The sequence below is a fragment of the Nuphar pumila genome, chromosome 1 (assembly GCF_984573655.1).
Source record: "Nuphar pumila chromosome 1, dmNupPumi1.hap1.1, whole genome shotgun sequence".
NCBI classification, from domain to species: Eukaryota; Viridiplantae; Streptophyta; class Magnoliopsida; order Nymphaeales; family Nymphaeaceae; genus Nuphar; species Nuphar pumila.
In genome coordinates, this window is record NC_143249.1 from 50,019,287 (window position 1) to 50,045,523 (window position 26,237).

General features: G+C 38.7%; 1 protein-coding gene across 8 annotated transcripts in view; it reads right to left on the reverse strand.

Annotated features, from left to right (window-relative positions):
- Positions 1–26,237, reverse strand: part of LOC149848907 (SUPPRESSOR OF ABI3-5-like) — a 39,644-nt gene that overhangs the window by 2,538 nt on the left and 10,869 nt on the right. The window contains exons 2-15 of one of the 8 annotated variants that reach the window (XM_089997993.1): positions 24,240–24,371; positions 21,394–21,524; positions 21,160–21,200; positions 19,995–20,775; positions 19,837–19,908; positions 19,046–19,138; positions 18,891–18,970; positions 10,567–10,726; positions 4,188–4,272; positions 4,019–4,110; positions 3,844–3,912; positions 3,573–3,752; positions 1,738–1,939; positions 341–1,315 (exon numbers count right to left, since the gene is read on the reverse strand). In XM_089997993.1, the coding sequence (XP_089854119.1) occupies positions 341–1,315; positions 1,738–1,939; positions 3,573–3,752; positions 3,844–3,912; positions 4,019–4,110; positions 4,188–4,272; positions 10,567–10,726; positions 18,891–18,970; positions 19,046–19,138; positions 19,837–19,908; positions 19,995–20,775; positions 21,160–21,200; positions 21,394–21,441 (2,878 nt within the window). In that variant the 5' untranslated portion in view covers positions 21,442–21,524; positions 24,240–24,371. Of the gene's footprint in view, positions 1–340; positions 1,316–1,737; positions 1,940–3,572; positions 3,753–3,843; positions 3,913–4,018; positions 4,111–4,187; positions 4,273–10,566; positions 10,727–18,890; positions 18,971–19,045; positions 19,139–19,836; positions 19,909–19,994; positions 20,776–21,159; positions 21,201–21,393; positions 21,525–24,239; positions 24,506–26,237 lie in introns of those variants that run through there. The other 7 variants (XM_089998001.1, XM_089998008.1, XM_089998023.1 and 4 more) reach the window with 7 other exon arrangements.

Here is a 26,237-nt window from a genome sequence, read left to right on the forward strand (position 1 = left end):
GTTTAATAAACGGGTCGGGTTCGGGTTCGGGTTGAGGTATGCTGACACGCCAACCCGACCCGATTGCCACCCCTATATATATATATATATATATATAAGACACACAGAGGGAGAGACCACTAATTTACCAAATGAATTTTTCTCATCATACAACTGGTGGGAACCCCATTGTATATTCAAAATTGAAACCCCCAGCTAAGGTACTAAGGTACTCCAACTTTACCAACATAGCTATTAAGTTCTAACTCAATTTATTTTGCTCTCCTTGCAAAAAATACTAGCTAGTTTATGCGTCCATTTTGTAATGTGAAATGTTACCAACTAATATTGAAGTACTCACTTCCTTCCTCAAGCTCCACGTCTGATAAACTGTTCCCAGCAGATGATCCATAAAGGCTTCTTCTCTCTGCTGCACGGTCCCTGTATGTGGTTGGAGGCTGCTCCTTGTAACGCTGCACTGGTGCCTCTGAGAAACGCCGCTTGGTGGTGCCTCCAGTAGCAGGTGCATATGAACCTAAAGCTGAAGCGTCTGTTCTAAATGGGGTCACAACAGGTGGTGCTTCTGGAGATGCAGCACTGGTTGGTGGCAAGGTGGCGGCTGCTGAATCAGTACCTAGTCCTGATGATGATGAGCCTGAGTAAATGGTGTCAGACTTTACAACTCCCCTTCCAGAACCTCTGATTACCCCCATTAGTGTGCCTCCCAAGCTATTGCTCACAGGACGCGGCTTAGCAGCAACATCCACAGTAGATTGATCAGCAACTGATGTAATACTGCCACTAGCTCCATGACTCAGGGATGACGAAACAGTGGCAGAGCTAAAACCCTCTTTTACAGATGATGTGTCATATTTGAATTTATTCAAACTGGAAGAAATGACAGGCCTATCATCTGAAGGCCCTGTAGAGTTATCATCATCCAAAACAACACGAGCTGCCTGACCCTCATGATTCCTTTGTTTCCACATGCTTAAAACATTACTAATCTTCTTCTTGCTAGCTAGAATACTGCTCTTAGAAGCTAATTTGATCTCCTTCAGTTTCTCTTTCTCTTTCTTTTCTGCAGCCAAGGCAGCACTAGCAGCAGCCTGGACAGCATCTGGCAATGAGGCTTTCTTGTCTAATGACTGATTTGTTGCTATTGTAGATGCAGGTGCAGATATTACTATCTTTTTGTTGCTAGAACCATCGGTCTTTGAAGGTTCAGTGGCAGACTTTTTAGATGCATTGTCAGCTTGACCAACACAGGGTACATATTGCTGACTTTGATGATCATAAGAATACCAAGCTCCATTCTTACTGTCATAATAAAGTCCTACACCCACCAAAAGAGTAAAACAAAAGTAAAATATGCAGGCAAAACATAATAACATACTTGGCCATTCCTGAAAAAGGAGATGGTTATGCCTCCAAATTACATAGATTAGAATCCCTGTGAACATTTTCTCATCAAATGTTGCTCAACAAGTACATCATTTCTTATTGACAACACAATTATTTTAATGGCTTTTATTTCACCCACTAAAAGAACAGACATTTTCCTAAAAAAATTGCCCATTTTTCACAAAATGGAGTGAAGTAGAATCTCACGCAACTAAACCAAATGCACCAAAGTGCAGAAAGGAACACTCACTTTTATATTAAGAAAGTATCATCACCCCAAAAGAAAGCAAAGACTACAATATGAGAAGTAATATCACGCATTCAATTTAAGTAGCCAATAGTTCAAGCACTAACCAGTGTTGCCATCATAGTAGAATCCAGAAGCTGCATCATAGTAATAGCCAGAAGCTTCATCCCAGACGAAGCCCGATTGGAGTGCTGACAGGCCTTTAGCTAGTTGAGTTTCTGATTTCTGCCCAATGCCTTGTTCACTCCCACCAGCAGGTTGTTTTTCATCTGGATTGTATTCTTTTGGTGCCCAACCAGCAGCATCATACTACAAAAAAATATCATAATGAATAAGGCATAGTTGGCAAACTCGTGACTCGGGCTCGGATCGGACCCCTACTGGATCACCGAGTCAGCGGGTTGACTCGGTGACTTGGACAAGTCAGGACTCTATATTTTATAGTGTAAGCACATGTCTAAGACATGGAAATAACTAAATTTCAAGCTAATATGTCAATAGATAAGTTACAAAAACATATAATTATACATGATTATTAACTTTTTTCATTGAACAATATTAGATTCTTCATAAAAAGTGACTCTATATAAGAATTATGCATTAAATAATAAAATACACGATAAAAAATATATTTAATGGGTTGGATCGGCAGTCCTGAATCGTGACCCAGTTGGGGTCCGAACTGGGTCGACTCGGGCGATTCCCGAGTCGACTCGCCGGGTTTGCCAACTATGGAATAAGCTATGAAGGTATAAATAATGACCTAAACTCTAAAAGAGATGCTCATTGTAAGCAGAAATACTTTGAGCACAAAATAAATGATCAGCTGTTACAACAACCTAAAACTGATGAATACATATCCCAGTCTATGTCACATAGGTGCAGGTGTGGATGCGGGTGCGGGTGCGGCACTTTAAAAAAACTTGGGTGCGAATGCGGCACTTTAAAAAAACTTGGGTGCGGGGTGCGGGGAGGATATATATATTAACATTTTTAAGTTAACACTACGTGTATTTGTGTGTATTTATGTATTTATATATATAATATAGATAAAAATGAACTTGATTAGGGTTAACTGAATCTACTTTTGGATAGAAATTGACCTCAGTGTGGTTGACTTCACCTAACACAAAGGAAGTTGTGTCCAAGTGTCGCATCCGCCTGGGTGCGGGTGCGACACGGGTGCAGTGCCCTGTTAGAAGAGTTCGTGTGACATAGATCCCAGCCAACCATGTGAACTGCATCGGTGAGACAGAACCCAAAACACAGAAAAACTGAAAGCAGGGTTAGCACTCCTGCCCATTTTAATATGCCATCAGTCATTTCAGACAAATGATTCTGATGAAATTGATCCATCCACTACTTCAAGTTGTACCACTATCAACTGGTCAAATCACAGAGCTTCTGAGCACGTTATATATCTTAGAATATCACCATACCCGCCAGCTGATGAAAACTTTCTGAATTTGGATAAGATCCAGCAGCTCATGTTGGAAGTTTTTTGGGACACAAGGGTTTAGTATATTGGGTCTGACTTGTGCCAGGATCTGACAATTTGAAAAAACTGGGGTCCCCCTGGTGCAGATTACTCATGACCGCATCAAAAATTGGGTATTTACATGGTCTAGAGAGTTTTCCAGGAGCAACTTAAAAACAAGACTGACATTCAATCAATGGTCTTTCCCCTAACAAGAGACTTGAGTCACTTGATACAATTATATTATACACGCTTCCAACATAAATGACTGTCACTATCTAAACTTGTACTAACTACAGACACAAAACGTTTATTTGATTTTATGTTTGTATAATAGGACTCAAACCCCAAACCACTCTTTGCAAGTCAACCACCTCAACCAAAACAAACTCTCTGATACTGAATAAGAAAGAAGAAATGAAAAAAGAGAAGCAAGAACAGGGGAAAGAATGAAAGGAAGAGAACCTGCTGAGAAAATGCAGCTGCTTCAATTGCAGCAGCTGCTAGGCTGCTTGACTGAGAACCGGCAGATGTTCCAGGCCCTGGTCCATGAATGCTTTTTGCATATGCTACACGTAAAATCTGACCATTCTTCTCAAGTGCTGTACCATTTGTTGCCTCGAGCGCTTTTGTAGCATCTTCCACCTATATACAGAATTGTGGATAATGGATAAGAAAAAAATAAATAAGCAAACTTGAAAGATTAATGAAGAAACTCTAAGACTAGAGTGCCTACTGTATGAAAATGCACAAAAGCAAAACCCCTGGAAACATGGGTGAATTTGTCACGAACAAGCCTTAGATCCTGTATAGGCAACCATAAAATCAACATACCAAAGAAGTCAGCAACTCAAAATTTTAGGGCTGATAAGTTTTCATGAATGTTACAAGCAATACAAGTAACATGGTACCTTAATTGGGGCATGCTTGGAGAACTCGTAACGAAGCATGTCTTCATCAGCATTCTCGTCCAAGCCACGAACAACCAAAACATGAGTAGGACCTTAAAATACAATAGCAATCCGTGAGTTTTTCATGCATTATGATGACAAATGCAAAGGTCATCAGAGAGCATCCAACCAGCCTCTCCCCTCTTTCCCGCAGACATCGGATTTGATGTAGCTATATCAGCTGCTGGAGCATCATCAGTCCGTCCCTCATTGCACTGCTCAAATGAGACAAGGAAAAAAAACATAGATACATGGTCATAACCCAGTATCGGACAAACCCAAAAGGTCAAATTTCCTTCCAATCTATAAAATATGTATGAGGTCTTCCAAATAAGTCATACTAAATTAGAAGTGAATTCAGTAACGTAATATGTCATTGAGCTTCCTGATTTAAAAATCAACTTTACAAAATTCTTTCGTTTCTAGTCATTCTCCAGCTCAATAGCCGCATGATCCCTATGCAACCAAATGCACACCCTGTTTTCCAAATATGTTGCTTTTTCGGAAAACATATTCTGCTAGATACACAAAGGATGGGGGCAATGAGAAGTATAACAAATTACAAGGTTGTTAGGATGGGAAACACATTGAGATATGGAAGCGGGAAACAAGACTTTTTAAAATTCATGTGAAACGAGATATATATGTGTGTGTGTGTGTGTGTGTGTGTGTGAAGCAAAAGTGCAGGTAAGTTTACGCAAACTTTACTCTCGTAAATAAAGTATTTAAATGAAACATATGTTTAGATAGAATCACTGAATAAGAAAAATAAAGCAGTTAAATTAAATTTTGAAATTTCTCAATTCATTCAATACATTATGTTCTTAATATTAAAAATATAGAAAAATTTAAGTTTTTCAAATAAATAATTAGAAATTTTGAATAACATGTGTACTTCAACATTTTATTGAGAAAAGAAAATTTTTATTTAAAGGAAACATGCAAAAAAGTATGCAAAATATATATACCCTAAATAAGGGAAACAAGTTTCCAATGTAAAGTAGGTTTCGGATGTGATGTGAAACGAGTTTCTCACTCGATAGGAAACGGGTTTCTCATGAACTTTTAGAAGTTTCCCATAAGTTTAGGAAATGCTAGGCTTCCAGTTTTGGAAACGATTTCCCAGGAAACTAGTTTCCCACGTGTAAGTAGAGTTTCCAGCGACCCTGACAATCCATACAGATTAATGAAATACGGTTATTCCAAAATACGCAGCAGATGTTGACCCCGGTACTTAAGGTGCTGGCTTTGGGTGCTTCTAGGTAGAGGTGGGCACTGGGCCGGGCAGCCTGCCATGGGCCAGTAAATTTGGCACTGGCTTGGCCCGACCCTGGCCTCTGGCCTGGCCCAGCCCGACCCGGCAGAGGTGCTGTATAATATATGTTATTATATATGAATATACATATATATATATTCAGCCCGACCTGGCCCATTTAGGCCACGGGACTAAGGGGCCAGCCCGAACCGGGCCTTTGGCCTGCCCCGTCAATAAATGGGCCTGGCTTTGACTGGGCGGGCCCGGTCCATTAATGGGCTGAGCTGGGCTGGGCCGGGCCCGTTGCCTACCCCTACTTCTATGTGCTACCTATATATTGTTATCAATGTTGTTAATAGCACGCCTCAAAGCGCAAAAAATGTGCCTTGCCTCAAGCCGAGGTGCAAGCCCAAGGTGTAAATGGCATGCCTCATGCACCTTGAGGCTTAGGCCTCGCTACAAGGCGCACCTCAAGGTGAGGTGTACACCATAGCCAAATGGGGGTCATACCTAATCTCAAAAAAAAAGGTGAAAAAAAGGGAGGGGGTGGAGGGCCCAATAATTAGGGAACCTGCCCTATTTCTTTCCTTCCAGCCTTTTCTTTCCAGCAGCCACCACCAGCAGCGATGACTCTCTCTCTTTGGAAAGGAAGAAGAAGAGGGGAGAAGGAGCCCACCACCACCTAGGCCCTTCTTCCCCTTCCATTCTTCTTCCCTCTTCTTCTTTTCTCTTGATTCAATTCTCTGTTTTTTGTCCGTGTATGTCGTTTTTGTCACTGTGTATGTGTGGTTATAGGTGTATGTCTAGGGGAGGGCAACGGGCCGGCCCGATGGGCCAAGCTGACCCAGCCCACCATGGGCCGGGTTTGGACCAAGGTTTTAAGCCCGGGCCCATTTGGTAGCGGGCTGAAACCCCAGCCCGTTATATACGTGGGCCATGCCTGGGCCAGCCCGGCCTGATGGGCCTGAGTTATTTATTAATTTTTTAATAATATATAAATTGAGAAAATTAACTATTGCATAGTAACTTGGTAACTATTACTATTTACCTAATTAGTTTCAAACCTGGGTCCATTAAGAACCGGTCCATCTCCTGGCCAGGCTGCACTTAAAGCCCAGCAGGCCGAGCTCTAAACGGGCCCAGGCCGGGCCGGGCCAGCCCGATCCCCACCCTTGTGTATGTGTGGGTAATTGACTTTTATGCATGGATGTGTATACAAAGATAGTGCATGTCAATTTGTGACTCTTTGTTTGTGTGATTATCTGCAGATATGCATGATTATGTGTTCTTGATGGTTTTTGCATGATTTGTTAGTTAAAGCTACACTAAGAATATTCTTAAGTTAGCATGTTTACATAATATAGATATATAACATAATACAAATCACAGAAGGATATATTGCCTCATTTTCAGAATGTTTCTATGTCTCAGCTCTTTCATTAGACTAGACAATGAAATTTCGTAACAGTCCACTAGTCATAAGATCCTAAGCAATGTGTTGTATCACATAACATGCAAGATTGCACACATACATGCATAAATATGTGTGATACCATAGTCAACAAATGAGTGTAATATTTTGAGTTCAGTACGACTTTCCATGATAAATTCATTAGTTGATCATAATTTCTTTTCGTTTTTTATATTTACATGGAGAAACCACTCCCAAGATCAAAGACCTAGACACACTGGCTCGGACTGCCGTACTTACGGTCGCAATCCTGGCAGCATAAAACTCCGTGGGCTTAACCCTTGCCCCAAGGGAGTCGCCACGCTTTGGCTTGCACATGGGGTGACGCCCATGGAATTTGAACCTAGACCACCTGCCAGATATGTCACACGGACTCTTCTAACAGGGCACCGCACCCGCATCGCACCCGCACCCGGGCGGGTGCGACACTTGGACACAGCTTCCTTTGTGTTAGGTGAAAGTGAACCACACTAAGGTCCATTTCTATCCAAAAGTAGATTCAGTTAACCCTAATCAAGTCCATTTTTATCTATATTATATACATAAATGCACACATATACTCGTAGTGTTAACTTAAAACTCTTAAAAATTATATATATACCCTCCCTGCACCCCCGCACCCAAGTTTTTTTAAAGTGCCGCATCCGCACCCATACCCGCACCCGCACCTATGTGACATAGCCTGCCTGGCAGCCTAGGCCCCATTCCACTACGTCAAACCCCTTTGGGCAATCTTGATTTCATTTAAAATGTGATATGTTGACCATACCACTAAATATAATTCCTTAACAGTTTTATTGGTTGTTGATTCATTAATAAAGTAATCTTTTATTTATTTGTATTTTTAAGTCTTTTAAAAAGTTTTTTAATATGTGTGTGAGGCTTATGCTTTACGCCTCGCTACACACCTCAACGTTTTTCACAACATTGATTGTTATCATAGATTAGTCTCAGCTATGTCTAAAAAGGCAAAATCATTAAATATTATAGGTTTTACGATGAATCTTGGAAAAATCTTGGCATTTTGAAAAAAATGAAAGAATACAAAAATAAGTAAAGAGTAGGTTTCAGCAATCTTTTTTGACAAAATTAAAAATGATGAAGATTTTTTAATAACAGAACAAGAAAAAAGATATTGAATATATTTTGATAATGTTGTGGCATTTTTTAGTCAATCTTTTAAAATATCACAAAAAAAATCCTTTTTAATCAATTGTCCTTTACGTCACAATATCTTTAATGTTGCCTTATGACAATGATACATGTTCGCGCATGCACGTAGATACACACATAGTTGTAACATCGCATCCCTTTATTATGAAAACTGTCAGATAATAGCTGTACCATGCTGTATCATGTACTTGCCCCTGCATCCATATGACATAGATGCAGATGAATGTGTTGGAAAAATAAGAATTCTCATAACAGCCCTGAAAAATAAGAATTCTCATAACAGTATTTAAAAATAAAATCATCAAATAAACATATAAAGAGAGAATCTAGAAAAAATCCATATTGATTTCAATCACTTTTGTTCTTTTCTCCATAAAAGTTTCTTATTCATTTTCTTTCTTTTGCAATAATTTTTTTTTTACTAAATATTTCTATTTGAGAAGAGAATGCAACTCCATTAAAGATTGTAATATAAATCCTGCATGGGAAATTCATAGCTTCTGTCATCTTAAGCAAAAGTCAGAAAAAATAGAAATCTAAAAGTTGTAAAATCCATCAAAGGTAGTTTATTGCCAAAATCAATTAACTGAACTCTGTGGAAAGCAATACTACAGTCAAAGAACAGATGGACCACAGTCATATGGGTCATTTGCAAACACATAACAGTTTTTTTATAATTGAAATCTATGTCATCTGGGTACGAGTGCGGGTATGGGTACGGAGGGTATGACATGGCAATTTAAAAAAATAAAGGTATGGGGACACGACTATATATATAGTGTGTGGGTCCAATGCAAGATCCATAATGGTTTGTAGGTCCAATGCAGTTTTTAGTAAAAGAGGGACAGTTTTAGTAAAAAAGGGAGTTGTGGGATGATATTTTGAATAAAAGAGAGGGGTGTAGGTAAAATTGAATAAAGGGGTGTCATAAAATGATATCTTGAATATAAGTAAAAAATGAATAAAGAGGGGGGGCGGAAATTTTATAAACCAATATGTATAAATGAATAAAGGGGGTCTCTCTCTCTCTCTCTCTCTCTCTCTCTCTCTCTCTCTCTCTCTCTCTCTCTCTCTCTCTCTCTCTCTCTCTGTTATTGAGGGTGGGAAGGGGGAGGTCCGTGAACGTAGACGAGAGCCAGAGAGGGAAACAAAGGGAGAGAAGGGGAATCGAGAGACAGAGGGAGAGAGAAGGGGAAGACGAGAGCCCGAGGGGGAGGAGGGGAGTCGAGAGAGAAGAGGGTTTCAGGGAGAGCTGAGAGAGTGAGGGTTTCAGGGAGAGAGGGAGGAGGGGGTGGGGGTGTTAAAGTATCAGGGTGGGGCGGGACCCCTTTGACCTGGGTTAAAATGGCTGTTTCGGGTCTGCACTGGACCCAAAACCGTAGCGTAGTGTGGGACCCAACCCACAGCGTACCCACACTACGTCCAGTACCCGCGCATACGGCGACCCATATGGTGTGTCGTGGTTACATAGATTGAAATTGAAGCCTAAAGTTACTTGTCATTTAAAATTATACCTAGTTTTATGTTGTTCAGCTCAAATTCAGACCCCTGGTGGCTATTCTTCTTTTAACCATAATTAATAGTTTCACTAAATATGCATATGTTGGACCTCCCTCCCTCGTGTTTTACAAGGATAAAATCATACATTTAAATGAAAATAGGAAAGGCCCGCTTATTTTTATTTTCTGTAAGAAAATTTGGTAATTCAAATGCATGCTTCGTTTATGTTAAGGGTATGGATATCCATAAATAAAAATATAGAAAAGGCCTTTCCTAATTTCACTTAAATTTAGCATGCATTTGAATTACTCAAATTTTCAGATCCATAACAAAAATGACGCATGTGTTTCAATCAAGGTTGCCAGACTAGAAAGCGGAAGCGGGGGGAAATGATACAGGAAGCGGAAGCGAGATATTTTAAAATTTATAGGAAGCGAGAAGCGAAGTATCAATTTGAAAGTGAAATAGAAATAAAAAAAGGAAGCAATATGATAACTGAATAAGAATCGAACAAGAAGCAAATAAAAACTAAAATAAAATTGATTATTCTTATATTTCATGATTTTTCAGTAAAAGAATTAATTTTTTTCAAAATCTAACAATAATGGTTACCAATTTAGAGAAAGCACATAGGATGTGAGTCAAAGCGTGAGAGGAAGCGCATGAAAAACATGAAAAGAAACGTGAGAAAAACATATAGGAAGCATGTAGGGAAGGATGGACAATGTGTGTGGGAAGCATATAAGCAGTGTGGGGGAATCGAGATTCCCATGAAGTTTCGGTAGCGAGTAGTATCACGCTTCTGACGCGAGCTTCCGGGAAGCGAGTTTCCCACCAACCTAAGAAGCTCCAAGTAACTTTGGTTTGAATTAACAAAATTTCCAAGCATGGATCTAAATTATTATTTTTTTGGGTATATTTTTGTAAATAACTTTTTTTTTCATTAACAATCACCTCACTTAAAGAAGAATCAGGTGATTACTCAGCTGTCATGTGAAGAGTGCAGTTAAGCAAACCAGTGTTATGACGAGGAATGTGGCAAATCTAGATAGAAAAACAATGGAATCATTGCACAATCGGAAACTGAAAACCAAGGTTCAAAATGAAAACCTGAAAACAGGAAGTCCGACGTGCGAAATTAACACAACTGCACATAGTGCACATCCAATCAGAAGCTGCACCCGTGATTCTGCTACTTCCCTGGCCAACTGTCTTCACAGCATTCTCCTGACCAGTTGCAGTTGAACTCATGCCACCAGTTGGCTTGCTACTGTATCATAACGAAGAAACAATTGCATATGGGATTGTACACCATCAAAATTTAGAAATCACGTTAAGCTATTTTTCAATAGAAATTAAATACCACTCCTTTAAGAATTAAAAAAAATCACGAATAAAAAAAGTAATATACCAAAATGCAGAAAAAACTTCAACTAAGAAATCTATGGAACATAAATCTCCAACATTTAGAAGTGATTTAGCACTGAAAACAGCATCAAAAGAAACCTATCAAACCCTTGTCATGGTTCTGATTCCATGAAAATACTTTGGGTCTGGCATGCAACACAGCAAATGTAAGAGAAGAATAGGGGGACAGAGGAAAGAGAAAACGGCAACGAACTCAACCTTGAATTGGCCATAAGAGGGCCAGAACTCTATTCTTATATTTAGAATGACTTTACATAACACTAATTAGGTTTCCATCATTAGGGCATCATTTGCCCTCAACATTACCACTTATACACCATAGGGGTGACCACTATAATATTACAGCCAATTATATTTACAACTTCCTCACTTTTTTAGGACTTGAAATATTGAAATAACAAGAGCATTTGGTATGGTATCTTCCTAACAGACCCTTTATCTCTCATCGCACTAACTATAGATAGAGGACTCAATATCCCCCTATGTCTTATTCTATGTAACATGAGAGCTTTTGCACCCTCAAAGCACCTGTATCACACCCACATGACATAGGTCCAAAATTGTCCAAGTTTAGAAAAAAACTTGAAAACTTAAAAAAACTTATTGTATAATTCTAAATGTAATCCATAAAACACAGGTACATGTGTGAGTGTGTGTGTGTGTGTGTGTGTGTGGAGTATACTGTATCCCCGGCCACACCATCTGTGGAAGTTTCAGAAGAAACAAAAACCACCTCCAACATTCTTTTCTTTCACTTCTAGGGAATTGCAGTGAATGAGTGCAACAAAACAAGTAAAGAAGGCTATAAGCTGCCTACGTGGAATTCCTCTTAATGCACACCTCCCAGAAATAGTATATGGTGATAATCAGATGCTAAATCTCACTGGCTTCCTCCAGCAGATCTGTGGGCATTAAAAGAAGAAAGCCTTTCAGGCATATTCCTTCCTTGCCATGTGAAAAGAGTCAAAAGACTCTCTTTATGCTGGAAATCATCCGGTATGGACTTCGATTATCTAACTGATAGGATTGTCCGCTGAAGACTATAGATCTAGCTCCTGCGGTGACACCCGTAGTCATGGATCCAGAATGTGTACCAGTAGTGGCATTAGTTACAGGTTGACCATGCAAATCCCACCGCTGGCCTGATCAAGGCCCCTTTTTGTGTAACTGCAACCTTTTAGCCGAATATAAGGGCTGCTTTAGTGACCAGTTGAATCGTCAATCTCCGCTCTCTTTGACTTGCAAGCCGAAAAGAAAAGTTGTTTAAGCCACGAACAACTCTCTTACTTCTATCAGGCTAGTGAAACTCTTGTTTCGCCATGGGAGCCTTCGGAATAAGTTCTACCCATACCTTCTAACACAAATCCTGATGAAAATAGTGTTAAAATATATGTATCAATATATATATATTTTCCTAGAACACCATAATACCCGATAGGGGTATTATGGTCATTTCACACAGTACCCAATAAGGGTACTTGTTTTTTTCCTCTTTTTTATTTTATCATTTTTGTATTTATTTTATTTTTTCTTCTTTTTTTATTCTTTCTTTAAGCCACTTAAGGGGCCCCACCATTGAGTCGTTGGGGCCCCCAATGGTCACAATTGTGACCGTTGGGAGCTCCCAACGACTCCATGGGAGCCCCCTTTTTGGCACACCTTTTGAGGCCATGTGGCCTCCCTTCCGCTCCTTTTCTTCTTGTATAAATAGGGGTGAACCCCTTTGTAATTCTTATGCTTGAGAGCTCTCTCTCTCTCTTTTCAATAAAGAGACTTCTATATTTTTGCCTATCTCAAGGTTTGTGTATGTGTTATCCCTTTGTGGACTTGGTTATTGTCTCTTTTGTTTGTCCATTGTAGGACATTGCAAGTGCATATAGCACTCTTTGTATTTCCGCATATCTCATTACATGGTATCAGAGCCACTCGGTTCTTAGAGGAAGAAGCGTGGTACGTATATTTTTCATCTATTGTCTCCCTTCTTCTCACTTCTTGGTGGCATTATGGAAGCAAAAATCGATCTATCCTTCAAACTCAATGGAAAGAATTACATGATGTGTGTATCGGCAATGAAGAACAACTTCAAAGGCAAGAAACTTTGGGGGTATGTTATGGGTTTCATTCCGGAACCTAAATTGGAGCTCACAAAGATCGAAGGTGGACAAGAAAAGGCTCTTGAGAGAGACGATCGTCTCAAAGTCATTGAAAATCATCAAAATGAAGTAGAAGATTGGGAAAGCAATCACGCAAAAATCCTTGCTTGGTTCATGAACAACGTCAAACTCAAGGTATGTGCTAATATAGCTAAATTTCATCGGGCCAATAAGGCTTGTTTTTTTTATGAAGGGTATGTATATCAAATGGATCTTGCAAAAGCTTATTTTTTGCAAGAAAAAATTAGAACCATCAAACAAGGTGATTCAAGTATTCAAGACTAGTATAGTGCTTTAAACCCACTATGGGATGAGTTGGCTCTTTAGAGCCAAAATGGGTTGCTATGGAAGATGTCAAACTAAGACAAAAGCAAATGGAACAAGATCGATTGTTCCAATTCTTATTTGGGCTATGTCCCGAATTTGAGTAAGTGAGGTCATCAGTTCTCCATAGATCCATCTTTCCTCCTATAGAGGATGTTATTGCCGAAATCACCCAAGAAGAAACAAGGCTTGGGATGAGTAAGAATGTTGATGAAGTGTTTGCCGTTTTCAAACCCGACAATAATGTAAAAACCTACAAGCCCCCATTGTGGTAAACAAGGAAACTATAATGGAGGAAGAAAAATGATTGTATGTCATCATTGCTATGAGCTGGGTCACATTAAACCCGCTTGCCCAAAGCTCAATGAAACTTTCAAGCCTAAGGTGGCCTCTCTTGAAGAATCTACCACCAAAGAAGATGAAGGCAAGAATGGTAATCTCAAAGAGACCCTTGGTCAAATATCCATGACTCTTCAACAAATCCTTAAAGCTACTTCCTCCACATCGGGTGTGGCCATTGCATCTACATCATCACCCGGTACGTACTCTTGGATCTTAGACTCCGGAGTATCTTTTCATATGACCCCTCATGAAAATGCTTTAATCGATGTTTGCACCAATTCAAAAGGCTCTTGTGTCTCTACGGCCGATGGAACCTTTTTTAAAATTTCTAGCATTGAAACTCTAAACTCCAAAAATTCTCAAAAACTTTTTGTTCCAAAAGTTAGAGTTGTTCCAAAATTAAATTTAAATATTTTTTCGGTCTCCCAAATTGCTGACCATGGATGTAAAATATTTTTCTCATCTAATGGTTGCTTTGTGCAGGATCTCCGATCCGGGAAGCGGATTGGGCAAGGCCATAGGAAGGGGGACATTTACTATATGGATCATCTAAACCTTTCTACAAATCATTTTTGTTCTTATGTCCAAGGGAAAAGTATTAAAACTTGGCATAAAAGGCTTGGACATCCAAGCTATTCAAAAATGTATATTTTTCCATTTGAAAACAAATTTTGTAAGGAAAAAGGCATTAATTGCAAAGATTGTATTTTTGGAAAAATGAAGGCTATTCCTTTTCCAACTAGAACATTTCTTTCTTCAAGACCCTTTGAATTGGTGCACTCGGATGTTTGGGGTCCATCTCCAGTCATGTCTAAAGCGGGTTACTCTTACTATGTCACTTTCATTTATGACTTTACTCGATATGTTTAGATCTATTTCCTTAGTCATAAATCGGAAGTGTTTTCCTTCTTCAAAGAATTTCATATAAAAATTCAAAACCAATTTCAAAGTAATATATTTACTTTGAGAACCGATTCCGGTGGTGAATACTTGTCTAATGAATTCCAAAATTACTTAACACAAAATGGAATTTGTCATCAAAAATCATGCCCTAGGACTCCACACCAAAACGGACTAGCGGAAAGAAAGCATAGGCATATTATAGAAACCGCTAGAACATTGCTTGTCTCTAGAAATATTGCAAAAAAAAAATTGGGACGAAGTCGTCCTAACCTCAACATACCTAATCAATAGAATGCCTTCCTCAAAATTAAAGAATGCCTCTCCTTATGGAAAAACTTTTTAAATTCTCACCCGATTTCAATCGCCTTCGCATCTTTGGTTGTAAATGCTTTGTTCTCTTGCATAAGAGAGATAAGTTGTCTCCAAAGGCAATTGAATGTGTTTTTCTAGGTTACGGGGAAAATAAAAAAGGATACAGGTGTTTTGATTTAAAAAATGACAAGCTTTATATTTCAAAAGATGTAACTTTCTTAGAAGATGAGAATGGTTTTGAAAAAATGGAATCATCACATGAAATTGATTATATGTTTTTACATGATCTTATTGATGACATAAATGATGATTTTATGAATCATCTTGAAAATATAAAGAACACTTGTGAAGTGTCTAATTTTGATATGTCACCACCAAGTGATGGTACTAATAATGAAAATATTAATATTTACACCCGAAGAGATCAAGAAAGGCCTATTAGTGCCCTAGAAAAATTCTCTCAAATTTTTGAATCTTCAGAAGAACCCGGGTATGTTTAATAGCTTTACATTCATATTATGAACTCACTTATTATAATCAAGCTAAGACTCTATCACATTGGGTTGAAGCAATGAAAATAGAATTAGATGAGCTAAAAAAGGCTAATACTTGGGAAATAGTCAAACTCCCTCGGCATAAAAAACCTATTGGATGTGGTTGGGTCTTTAAAGTTAAAACTAAAAGTGATGGTTCCCTAGAAATATATAAAGTCAGGTTAGTAGCAAAGGGATATTTACAAGAATATGAAATTGACTATGAGAAAACATTCGCTCCTGTAGCACGAATGACTAGTGTCAGAACTCTAATAGCTATCGCATCAACCAAAAAATGGCCTATATATCAACTCGATCCACCACCCGAAATTAATATTGGACAAGGTTAAACCCTTAAGCTTTTAAAAGCCCTGTATGGTCTTAAACAAGCCCCCAAGGCTTGGTACGATCATTTTAGTAATATCACGGTTAAATTAGGATTTTATTCTTGTTATATTGACACTGCTCTCTTTGTTAAAAGTGCAGGTACTAGTATTGTTATCTTATTACTTTATGTTGATGACATGATTATCACTGAGAATGATCAAAATAGTATTGTTGATGTTAAAACTATGTTAAAAAATATTTTTGACATATCTGATTTAGGCTTTCTTAGATATTTTCTTGGCATTGAAGTCGCATATTCTCCTCGATGATATATTTTGTCAGAGATGAAGCTTCTTGTAGATATATGTATTAAGTCTAGCATTTCAGATGATAAAAAGGTAGAGACTCCAGAGGCTATTAATGCCAAATTAAGGTTGGAGGACGGGGTTATTCTGAAAGATCCCACACCCTACAGACAGCTCATTGGATCTCTCACTTACCTAACCATCACCAGACCAGACATCGCTAATGTGGTTCACTCTGCAAGCCAATTTCAACATGCTCCTACAATTGTGCATATGAGTGTCGTGCTCCAGATCATCTGATACATCAAAAACACCATAAATAAAGGGTTATTTCTACTCTCATCTTCTTCCTTAAATCTTCTTGCTTATACTGATGCAGATTGGGGAGGTAACTCTAATGATAGAATCTCAACTACCAATTTTTGTATCTTTTTAAAAGATTCCTTAATTGCCTGGAGATGCAAGAAGCAACAGAAAGTCTCGCTCTTTTCTACCGAAGCTGAATACCGGGCTATGGCAACCACAACAATGAAATTAGTTTGGCTTCGCAGTCTTCTCAAAGACATAGGGGTTGATATTGTTGGAGCTTCAAAGTTATGTTGTGACAACAAAAGTGCCATCTATATTGCAAGCAATCACACTTTCCATGAGCGCACCAAACATATCGAGATGGATTGTCATTATATTTTGGATGAATATTTACGATGAACAATTACTCTCCAATATGTCACTTCAAAATATCAGTTGGCGAACTTCTTCACTAAAGCCCTTCCTACTCCTCGCTTCATGTTTCTCCTTGGCAAACTTTCGGTCATCTCCCCGTAAAGTTTAAGGGGGGGTGTTAAAATATATGTATCAATACACACACATATACATATATATATATATGTGTGTGTGTGTATTTTTCCTAGAACACCATAATACCCGATAGGGGTATTATGGTCATTTCACATAGTACCCAATAGGGGTACTTGTTTTTTTCCTCTTTTATTTTTATCATTTTTGTATTTATTTTATTTTTTCTTCTTTTTTTATTCTTTCTTTAAGCCACTTAAGGGGCCCCACCATTGAGTCATTAGGCCCCCCCAACAGTCACAATTGTGACCTATGTCACAGGGATTCGGCCAGACAGGTGCCGCACCCGCGTCGATGTGACACGGGTGTGGGTGCAGCACCCGGTGCGATCAACCCGACCCTGGGTGTGGTCAACGCACCCAAGATCATTTTGGTTCATTTTTTGGATTTTTTTTTTTTAATTTGCCCTCTGAAATGGGCTGCGGAATTTTAAAAAAAATCTTGGGGGGGGGGGTGCCCCCCTATAACCCCCCCCCCCCCCCGCTAGGGCCGACCCCCGCCCGCTGACCGCGTAGCAGGACCCGTGGACCCCCCTTCTATATATATATATATATATATTATTTATTTATTTATTTATTTATTTATTTATTTATTTTTGCCGCACCCCTGCACCCGCACCCATGTGACAAATTGTGACCGTTGGGAGCTCCCAACGACTCCATGGGAGCCCCCTTTTTGGCACACCTTTGGAGGCCATATGGCCTCCCTTCCTCTCCTTTTCTTCTTGTATAAATAGGGGTGAACCCCTTTGTAATTCTTATGCTTGAGAGCTCTCTCGCTCTTTTCAATAAAGAGACTTCTATATTTTTTTTGCCTATCTCAAGGCTTGTGTATGTGTTGTCCCTTTGTGGACTTGATTATTGTCTCTTTTGTTTGTCCATTGTAGGACATTGCAAGTGCTTATAGCACTCTTTGTATTTCCGCATATCTCATTACAAATAGGTCATGACCAATGCATATATATAGAGAGAGACACACACACCAAGTTTTTTGAAATTATTGTGTCGCACCCACACCCGCACCTGCATGTGCATGTATGTGACATAGGTCTTAGTTTTCAATGTAGTAGATGATGTGTTCACAGTCTAAAAGTGTATATGTGGTTGCTGTGAGGATACACTCCCTAAAAGATCCCTTCATTTCCCACTACTAAAAGGAGGTGTTGGTGACATCTGGATAAGAAAATTCAAACATCAACTGCAAAATATTCATCTTTGGGGGAAAGATTAATGCATATCAAGCATGTGCTCTCTAGCATGCCTTCCCATCTGCTAGCAGTTCTCAACGTTCCCAGGAAAACGGTAAAAAAAAAAGTAAAAAAGGGTGATAAAGATGTTCAATTGTTTTCATTGGAAAAGAAATGGTAAACCAGATGCACTAGTTTCATGGAGATTAGTTTCCAAACCTATTGCGCTAGGGATTCGCCAACCTGGACAGATACATGATGCTTTTGCATCTAAAGGATGGTGGTTTATTTCTATGGAAGATAGCGAGTAAAGATGACAGAAAAATACAAGATGCCTGAGGGACTGGCCTTGCTCTTGGCAGAACTATTGCTTGGATATTAGATTCAGGCCTTTGGAAAAGATGACAATACCATTGAAGACATCAAAAGAAATAATAATCATCAAGTTGTCAATGGTGTCAATATGGACTTCGTATCCGATGTTCCACCAGGACCAATTTCCTTCTCCCTTCATATAAAACATTGCTAGACACAAGGGATGCAAGGTAGCTGATTGATGGTTGGTCACAAAGGCTGCAAGGTAGCTGAGCATCAAGAAACCCAAATTGCACATACCACAAGCTAATTACAGTAACTAAGAACATCTAAATCAGCTCAGAATAACAATCAAGAGAAATGAAACACTCTCTTCAGAATTTTAAGCAAACACTATTTATAATTACCACAACAAAAAAAATAAGCTAACTGCTAATGTCCAATAAATTACCTGTACTCGAAGAAAAGCTTCCTTCCATCAACAACCAGGCCCTCATCCCCAATCCCATCCATCATGCCACGTGCAGCTTCCTGTATAACAATACCAGTTGCATGCTAGTACTCACATGTCAACAACAATGATCAAAAGGTCAAACCGAACCCTACCACAGAAGGGAAATCAATGAAAGCAAATCCACGTGAGATGCCGGTACTCCGCTCTTTTATAACACGAACATGGCGAAGTGGGCCCCATTCAGCCTATCATGATTAGCACGGTGTAAGATAATGCAATGAAATGGATGCGACAATGTGTGTCTGAGAGAGAAAATCTATTGTCATTCTGAACCACAATACCCTTCTATGGTACACAATTTTGATTGCATGGATCTAACCGCCAAATGTCAGATATAACCATACGGACATGTTTAGCATTTAGCATGTTAGTAGGTTTAATCATCACCAATCCATCACAAAATTTAATTTTCAAGATAATGAAAAAATGGCCCACAATTCATGAAGATGAGCATGGTTTAAAAATGGCCCAAAATATCATGGAGTCGACTTTAACACGTGACAATAGTAAACAGGCAATGCTAAACATGATTCCAAAAGTAAGTTTTCGCTTTTGGAAATTACATTTATGTAAATCAAGAGTATACCACCATGAGTTTGGTTCAGTACCACAATAAACACACTATATATGGGTATGTGTGCATATTAGGTGAGATATATCCGTTGCAGGGTTTTTAAATAAATTCTGGGAAAATCTGAGCACGAAAAAAATAAATAATATGTAAAAGAAGAAAATTTGTTCTAGTAATATATTTATGCATAAATGTAAAAAGAAGATAGAAAACATTTTTTTATATATAAGAAGACAAAGACAATATTTTCAAAATATAGGTGATATCTGTGACAATGATTGAAAATATGGAAAGCAAGGAAACATGCGTTACAAGAATCTGATAAAGGTCTTCCTCAGTGGTCTTCGGTGACAAACCCTTCACCACAAGTGTTGCTGAAGGAGCCTGCCAGGAATAGCATCAAAATGAAAATTTTTCCAGACAAAGAAAGCAAGAGAAATTAAAAGAAAAAAAAAGACCACCCAGAATACCACTGTTAAATTATCATGATGACGCTTATCATCCCTATCCCTCCTTTTCTCACTCCTATCATAACGATTGTCCTCATAGCTGCCCTCTTTGTGGCTTCGTCCATGGCTGTGACCTCGAGGAGATCTAGATCTCTGTCGGTCATCATGCCCACGAGATCGAGAATGTTCATGCTGCCTTCGTTGTGGACTCTGATCTCTTTCCCTACTTGAACAGCTCTTATCTCTGTCACGCTCACGCCTACGCCATCCACCATCTCTTCTACTCCTTTCATGGTCAGAGTCATAGTAATGTCGAGAAAAGTCATAATCTCTCTCACGACTATCCTCCCTGTTCTGATGAGAAATACGATGACGATAATCATAATCATCACTTGCAATATTGTCACGATCACGCATGCCAAGCCTAATGGGCCTGTCAAACCCATAATCACGGTAACTCTCAGCCTCCTTAAACTCATCCACGTCACGATAATTATCACGAAAATTATCTTCATGAAAGGAATTGATTCCATGGTACTTGTCGATATTGCAGAAATTATCTTCTTCACGGAAAGAGTCAAGGTAGGGGTCCTTCTCATGTCTTCTACTTTTTCTGATAAGAGACATTTCTTCCTCAAAATTATGTCTTCTCTGTTGAGGCCAAATGCCCGGAGCTGGTGATGTGGAAGAATAATTCTCCCTGTCAAGCATGTCACGATGGAAGTCATCTCTTCGATAGGCACTTTCCCTTGATAAACCCCCATCCAGATATCTTCTTTCACCATATGAACTGCCAACCCTGCTAAGATAGACCAAACAAGCAAAAAGAAGCAAATATAAAACGTTGTAATGATTGAAAGCAGCATACAAAAGACAGTGATACTGCATTTATTCCTACAATATTTTCTAAGGAAAGCATTTAGCATGCATGAAAATCATGGGCTACTAAAATCAATCACAGAATAATGTAAAACACAATTAGCGTCACAGGAATATGATCATTAAACACTAAGCACAAGCTACATATGTTGCAGACAATTATGAGGACAAGAGGAAATATGAATATCATAACAAGATTTACATGCCTGGATAGGAAATGAAGATAAACCAGACCCACCTACCAAGAGGTCAAATCCTTGACATACATACCAAACTTTCATATAGAGCAGCATGTGCATGTTCTCACCTAAAGTCTGGCTCAAGTACTGAACCATACCCTTCCAATGCCTGTGGATTCACAGAACAAGTCAAGTCAGCAATGAAAAATCATAGTGGGTACAAATCCATTCCACATCCTCAATGGACAAGGGTTTCTCGATTGTTCTTTATGGTGATGCCACTAAATATTGAGAACAATCACATGAGCCATAAATGGTGAATATCATCCCGGACAGGTTATTAAGGAGGAAACCACAATTACACTGTTAGTATCCCATCCTTGCTGAAGAACATAGCGACCAGGATCCATTTTTTCCGATTGAATTCCTTCAATTACCCCCTTCAAGGATCTATCTTTTAGAAGTTTCAGCTACAGGTTGTATGAAACCTATCCTGTAATGGATGCACAAACAGATATGGTTACACCACTGACAATCAAGAATCAATGTTCATGATTCGGCCACCTTTCACTGGATCCTATATAGCCAAATCCTCCCACAATTATCTCACCTTAAGATCTCAAATAATAACAATCATGGGAGACCAACATAAATAAACTAGGACTTCATATACAAAAATATTCATTAAAATGGTACAAGTGGCCTGAAAACAGAAGTAAACAATGGCAGTTATTAAATTCCAGGGGCTATCCCATGTATTCTATTGGAGTTTGAGGTTATGCCAAATGTTACCCAAGGGAAGAACACCATCAAGCACAAAAAATAAGGGAAAATTAAAATACACATGAAGTCATGTTATAGGGATTTAAGTGTACTTAAAGGAGCTAATGCATAATAGAAGCACACATGCAAGTACTGGATGGAAATACGAGAATGAGATGCTTACTTTCCGAAAAGAAGGTGATAGATTTATGAAGACAGAGAGGTACCTGGAGTTACTTGAATACTTTAAATGCAAGTAATTCAAATCACCAACTATTAATATGTAATTACTAAATTCAATTATAAAATATAATACTTTATGGTATTGGATAAAATTTTAGCAAATGGGTCATTTCCAGGTTTAGCTCATGTATATCCAAGTGAAGGTTTGAACCCTAAGACCTAGCTGCAACCACAATAAGGTGAAACTATCTTTCAGAAAAAAGTGAGTAATCTTTGGATACAAGTTTAGATTGGAATTTGAAAATATGGTTCCTATCAGAGTTGTCAGACGGGGAAGCAGGAGCGGGAAGCAATTCGGGAAGCGGAAGTGGGAAGGGGGAAGCACGAGACGACTTAGAAGCGAACAAAAAATTGTCCCGAAAGTGACCTAGGAAGCAAATCGGAAGCGACCTAGGAAGCGAGGGGGGAGCGAAAAAGAAAAAAAAATAAAAATAAAAACACAAAAAAATAAAAAAAGAATGGGAAGCGTGCTTCTCAATTTTTTTGGCGCTTCCTAGCACGTTTCGAAAGCGCACCACGTTTCGCGCTTTCGAAACACGCTTCAGGGAAGCGTGCTTCCCCATGCCCTATGGCACTTCCGGTAACCCTGGTTCCTATCCATATCATGCCACTTCTGATCATTTGACAATTTCAATTCTAATAATATCTTACAGCTGCCAAATTGGATATGGACAAGAAAGGGGTTTGCTATTCTAACTGTCGACAAAGTTTCAGTCACAAACACAAGATACCAAGTGAAGTGGCTTTGCCTTGAGCAAAAACAATGACGAAGAGGAAGTAGTTCCAAGAATAGTTCATTGGAGTCCATTTGATATTTAAGCCAAGCCCAAAATGCCCTCTGAGTGTGGGCATGTCTGACTTGACAGTTTTCTTGCGTACTGTTAAAAATGTGTTCTTCCACTCTCCAACTAACCACCAAGAGGTGAACACTCATCATCTCAATGCAAGACCATTTCATCCCTCTAAGACTCATATGTCAACCTCTGACAAGCAAGAAATGATGGTTGTCAAAATGCCTCCTCCCCCAACCCATGCAAGCACAATCTGCGAATGAGTGAACAATTATTTCCTGATAGAGATGCAGAATACATGATCACCAAGCAAAGATCGTGGGTTCTAGGAGAAGGACCACATCTCCAAATAGCTTTTCTCCAAAAACGGGATGCCACCAGTTCCAACATTGAATGATAGCATGAATTTTAATGGAAAGGTTCTGTTTTCTCCTGAGACCTCAGTCTTGGATTAAATTAAACATATGGTGCTAACGATGAAGTTATCTAAGCATTCTAAGGGTTGAAGATGTACTGCAAACTTGAATATCAAGTGTTTTGTCAGCTGCCCTTTCTTATCCGCTTGTGATGAGAATTCCATCATAATACACTTATTATCAAGATAAAATTATTAATATACTAAAAAAGCATTCATATAATTGATCAATATCTATAAGCCCTTTTCAAACTTTTTCTACCATACAATTATAAAAGTACATTGTTACACAGAAAAAATACATATGTGAAGCTTACCCAATACCTACGAATCATTGATCAGAAAGTAATAGTGTGTGGTAGGCACTAAATGAACTACAGCAAAAATATAACAATGATATGCAACTGAATGTGTAATAGCATACAAATATGTGTTAGTATGATGGGAAGAGGTTGCCAACCGTCATTTTCCTAACTTTGCCTTTCAAAGCAAAATTACATCTAAAAGGCCCCTTAGATTTTACAAACTGACAAAACATATTTTTATTTTGGGATTTACTTTGGTACCCAAAAAGGTGCATACTCTCCAGTGATCTCCTTGATTTTCATCAAATGTTCACATTGAGCACTTAGATCTGACCTTACAGATGGGATCTCTATAATACTTTTAGTGCAGTACATGAGATCAGGAGATTTATGATCTGTACATCAAAGCTTAGAGCGAACCAAAACTTCAAAACAAAGAAAAACTTTTACACCAAAATAATTTGATTCAAAGCATGTTTCTTACTGAGCAAACCAGGATAAACAAAGCAAGGTCTGACCAATGGTCAGACAGCATCTGCAACCATGAGTTTCTAAGAGTATGGCATCTTCAAGTGCACAAAAGGCAAACCCATTAATTAGCATGCTTACAGAAATAACTTTAATTCTATTTCATAAACAAAATAGGAGAAATGCAATTCACAACCCAAGAAAGTGTGCATCCAAAATTTTACCTACTTTTCCTGCTAAGCTTTAGAGGCACCTATATTCCCCATATCAAAAGTTGTTGCTTGGGAAGTGAAATTTTTGGAGGCTAAATGTGTGCGCCAAAAAATATACTGTAGACCTTACGAGCTTCCTAATATCTACATTTGAAATTTTAAAGTTCAGATAAAGCATACATTATCAATCGATTGTCTTAAACAATAACTGCTTCAATAGTCAATCTTAAAAAAACAGCAGCTTGTTCTTCTCTGTATCCATCAATCTACAAAATAAGGTGCACACAGATATCCACTGAATGTAGAACATAAGATGCACATGCATGCAGGCCCATGCACGCACATGCCAATGCATGCATACGGGCGTGTCCACACACATAAGACAAGGACACACACAAGTAGCAAAAGTTATGCACATAAGATTCTAGGAACAGTATGTTTACATCCATATATAATCACATTTAACAAAGAACATTATTCAATCTTAAGTGTGACATTCAGTATCTCAATCAGGTCATGGCTGCACAATATGGTCAAGCATATACTAAACATGGAATTGGATCAATAAAAGCAGTTCTTGAAAAGCATTACAATGTCCATGACTTTATGTTCTTTTATGATCTTGAGTCCTGATTTGTTGCTAATTGTTCTTCAATGACATTTCATTTTATTTTTTAATGATCTTGAGTCATGGCAATCTGTAATTGTTCAATAGGAATTTGGAGTTTTTACACTCAACTGCTCTAATATTACATTACTTAATCGTGCACATGCTTCATACTTTTCACAAAGTTGCCAAATTGAATTTCACATACAGGTTCATGTCTATGTGGGGGCTGGAATCTGGTGGAGTTACTGATTGGCAACCTTGAGGTTAAGAATTAGGTTGCTTCCTTTCATGCTTCACAACCACATTCCCTCTTCTCCACTCCTAGTGGGAAACTCCCCTCTATCTCACTTTCCTGTCACCGTCCCAAATAATCAAAGAACAAAATACCTTGAATTCAAATCCTATAAACAACTGCAATAGTCTTCTACAAATTCTTTCTTTCTCCAACATGTTCTTAGATCTCACTAGTGTTTAAGGAATTTAAATCGTGATTGGATTACTACTGTTCACCAATTTAACACAGGTGTATTGACACAATGTAACAAGAGTGTGGATGCATGTGTTGCACTCTATGTAGTCAAAAGCGCTAGGTGGTAACTAGTCGGTAGACCTCCAAAAAGACTAGTCAAGGACTACCCGGGACTAGTCAGACTAATTGGTACCTCAATTAAAAAATAAAAATATATATACAAAATATACATAAAAATACCTTTTGTAATATTTTCATCAGACTACACAATTACACATGCTTTCAGAAAATATATATAACCAGAATATATATATTCAATAATTCATAACATATTCAGTATAATAAACAAGGCATGCTTTCAGCCCAGTGTTATTAAAAGCGAGCCTCAAGGTGCAAAAAGCACGCCTCACCTCAAGGCGAGGGGCTTTGTGCCTTGAGGCACAGGCATAAGGTACAAAAGCCCTGAGGCGCACGCCTCAGGGCAAGGCACGCCTCAAGGTGAGGTGTACGCGCCTCAAGGTGAGGTGTATGTGCCTCACAAAGCCCCCATTTGACCAAAAAATAGGGTTACTCGATCAGGGCTCCTCATTATCTCGTCTCTCAGTCTCTCTCCCACCTCCCTGCTTGTCTCCCACCCCTTGTCTCCCCCTTCTCTCACTCTCTACTCTCTCCCACCTCTCGCTCATCTATCAACCTAAGAAGAAGAAGACTGCTACTCTGTCAGCCTCGTCTGTGAACCTCTCTCCTCTGTTATTGCATGCATACCTATGTGACAATTTATAGATTCAACGAGATTTCAATAGAAAAAAGTTACAATTTATAGATTTCAATAGATAAAGGTTGATTCAAGCTCTTTGCAGCATGGTTAGCAAACTTGGTGAGTCAGCTCGTGACTTGCCCAAGTTGGATCGGATTGGTCCCTAACTGAGTT